At 42.0% G+C, this 3,065-nt stretch overlaps 1 protein-coding gene across 1 annotated transcript; it reads left to right on the top strand.

Annotated features, from left to right (window-relative positions):
• Positions 1-782: 782 nt before the first annotated feature.
• On the top strand, positions 783-2,804 carry LOC122315463 (aldehyde oxidase GLOX1-like). Its single transcript, XM_043131369.1, has one exon. It carries the CDS (start codon positions 950-952, stop codon positions 2,582-2,584), a length of 1,635 nt encoding a protein of 544 aa, XP_042987303.1. The 5' UTR covers positions 783-949; the 3' UTR covers positions 2,585-2,804.
• The last annotated feature ends 261 nt before the right edge of the window (positions 2,805-3,065 follow it).

Raw genomic sequence — 3,065 nt, 5'->3', positions numbered from 1 at the left:
AGCTCAAAGTATTTATCTTTAAGAAAATGGTTGATTGAATTCTTATCTTAAAGGTTAAGAAGACGACTGCTGAGACTAATTGTTAGCATGCATGCTACATTTAACACGAGGCCAGCCAATAATTCCAAGTCCGTTCTGCTGTCCATAGTTGAATTACTTATTGACCAAAAGGGTAACGAAAGAAGACAGGCTAGCTGTAGTTCACCAACTCGTTCGATCTCCATTTCAAATTTGCTTAGCTCGGTCCTTTGATCGAATAACATGCATTTTGGCCCACAGTCACCACTCGTACGTACGTGCGTTTCTACTTTAGAGATGAGAATTTTGAGTTTGAGATGAGAGTTTAAAATATTATTTTTAATAATATTATTATTTTAAAATTTAAAAAAATTGTATTGAGATCTGAAAAAGTTGTATTATTTATTATATTTTATGTAAAAATTTAATAAAATTGTAATAATGAAATAAGAATTTTGAGTTTGAGATGAGAAATTTTGACCCCAAACCTGCCCGAAAACCTTAGCTTCCGTCAGTGAAAAACTACTACCGAGGGTAGGTTATTGAAGATAGTTGTGGTCCAAAAATAAAAATTACCAACACAAAAAGGAAAAAAAAAACAATAAAGACTAACCCCACACAAAAAAATTTCCAACAGAAAATATAGTCTTTTTCAATTGCCCGAGTCGAACCCCACACGTAGACATGCGTGTAAAATCGAACCTCTGATCTCTCTCTCTTTCTCTCTCCTCCACGAGGATTTAAAAGCAAGACATGGGACACCCACTGGACTGTCAGATCTGCACCAGCACCTCTCTCTCTCTCTTTCTCCTCCACGAGGATTTAAAAGCAAGACATTCTGAGACACCCATTGCAGAGCCTGACACTCTCTCTTTCTCTCTCTCTGGGATTTAAAATAAGAGCATCCTGAGTCACCCGCTGCGCCGTTGCGATGAAACTAGGTGGGACTCTTTCCTTCTTCTTCTGGCATCTGGTCCTCCTGTTTGCCAGACCATATGTTACTGACGCCGCCGGTGGCCGGTGGCAGCTCTTGCAAAGGAACATTGGCATTGCAGCCATGCACATGCAACTCCTCAACAACGACCGTGTGGTCATTTTCGACCGCACCGACTTCGGTAGGTCTAATCTGTCATTACCCAACGGTAAATGCCGCAACGACCCGGATGAAACGGCGGTGAAAATCGACTGCACTGCACACTCGGTTGAATACGACGTCGCCTCCAATTCTTTTCGAGCACTTTTCGTCCAAACAGACGTTTGGTGCTCCTCTGGTTCTGTCGTGCCCGATGGCCGTCTGATCCAAACAGGCGGATTCAATGACGGGGAACGTAAAGTCAGAATATTTAAGCCCTGCAGTGGCTGTGACTGGGAAGAGATAGGCGACGGCCTAGCAGCTCGGCGATGGTATGCCACTAATCATATTCTGCCAGATGGACGCCAAATTGTCATCGGCGGGAGAAGGCAGTTCAACTATGAATTTTATCCCAAGACCAGCAGCTCATCAAATACATATAGTCTGCCATTTCTAGCGCAAACCAACGACGCAAACATAGAGAACAATCTGTACCCATTTGTTTTTCTTAACGTTGATGGGAATTTATTCATCTTCTCGAATAATCGAGCTGTTTTATTGGACTATGCAAGAAACAAGATCGTGAAGACGTACCCGGCAATACCGGGCGGCGATCCGAGATGTTATCCGAGTACAGGCTCGGCAGTGTTGCTTCCACTCAAGAATCTGCAAGCGCAGTTTGTTGAAGCTGAAGTTTTGGTTTGTGGTGGAGCTCCCAAAGGGTCTTATAGCCAGGCCGCAAAAGGAAAATTCATCGGCGCATTGAATACGTGTGCACGCATCAAGATCACCGACAAGGATCCACAGTGGGTGATGGAGACAATGCCTCGGGCCAGGGTCATGGGTGACATGATTTTACTTCCAAACGGCAACGTCTTGATAATCAACGGCGCAGCGGCGGGGACAGCTGGATGGGAATACGGGCGAAACCCGGTCTTGAATCCGGTTATTTACAGGCCCAACAGCAAGCTGGGTTCACGGTTCGAGTTAGAAAACCCGACAACTATTCCCCGGATGTACCATTCAACGGCAATTTTGCTTAGGGATGGTCGGGTACTCGTTGGTGGTAGCAATCCTCACATAGGTTACGAATTCAATAACGTACTTTTCCCAACCGAATTAAGATTAGAGGCATTTTATCCATCTTATTTGGACACAGAATTCTCGAATTTGCGTCCACAAATTCTGTCGCCTGCTTCCCAAGCTAAGCTTAATCATGGCCAGAAATTACGAGTTAGATTTTCAGTGGCGGGAAAACTAGCACAAAATCTGGTATCGGTAACCATGGTGGCACCTTCTTTTACCACCCACTCCTTCTCAATGAATCACAGGTTGCTGCTACTTAGTGCCGCTAAGGTGACAAGTCTTGGGAATTCTAGGTACGAGGTTCAGGTTACCACACCCGGTTCGGCTTATCTTGCCCCGTCCGGATATTATCTTTTCTTTGTGGTTCATCAAGATATTCCTAGCCAGGGAATTTGGGTCCAGCTTTAATGATAAAAAAATAAAAAATAATTTTTATTTTTATTTTTTGTTTTGTATTGGGCGGTTTCATTTTTTGGGGGGGTTTAGATTGATTATAAAATAAGTTTATAAAAGTGATAATATTCCCAATTCATCAAAAATCGAACCGATTTTATTGAATTGCAGGTTGTAACTTGTAATATATATCTATAGAATTGAATAAATGACTTGATGTCTTTTTCCATTTTTACTGAATTATCCATGCTTTATTTAAGGGCAGTCATATCATGCATACTCAGCATACACGTGCATGATATTAATATCCCGCACTATATATGTATATTATTTTTGTGTATACATATATATATGCACCAAATTAAGCAACAGATCACGTTATTCTCAGCTAGCCATTTTTTTTTTTCTATCTGCTTTCGGGAATTAAGATACGTAGTAGTACTCGACCCTCTAATTAGCCTCTTGCTGTTATCTCTCTGACATTTCTAAGCAACCG

The sequence above is a fragment of the Carya illinoinensis genome, chromosome 7, assembly GCF_018687715.1.
Source record: "Carya illinoinensis cultivar Pawnee chromosome 7, C.illinoinensisPawnee_v1, whole genome shotgun sequence".
Taxonomy (NCBI): domain Eukaryota; kingdom Viridiplantae; phylum Streptophyta; class Magnoliopsida; order Fagales; family Juglandaceae; genus Carya; species Carya illinoinensis.
Note: the sequence above shows the minus strand (reverse complement) of the source record. Positions and strands in the feature narration are given on the sequence as shown.

Excerpts from the sequence above, each read along its gene's own strand:
- LOC122315463 (XM_043131369.1), top strand. The coding sequence starts at position 950 with ATGAAACTAGGTGGGACTCTTTCCTTCTTCTTCTGGCATCTGGTCCTC.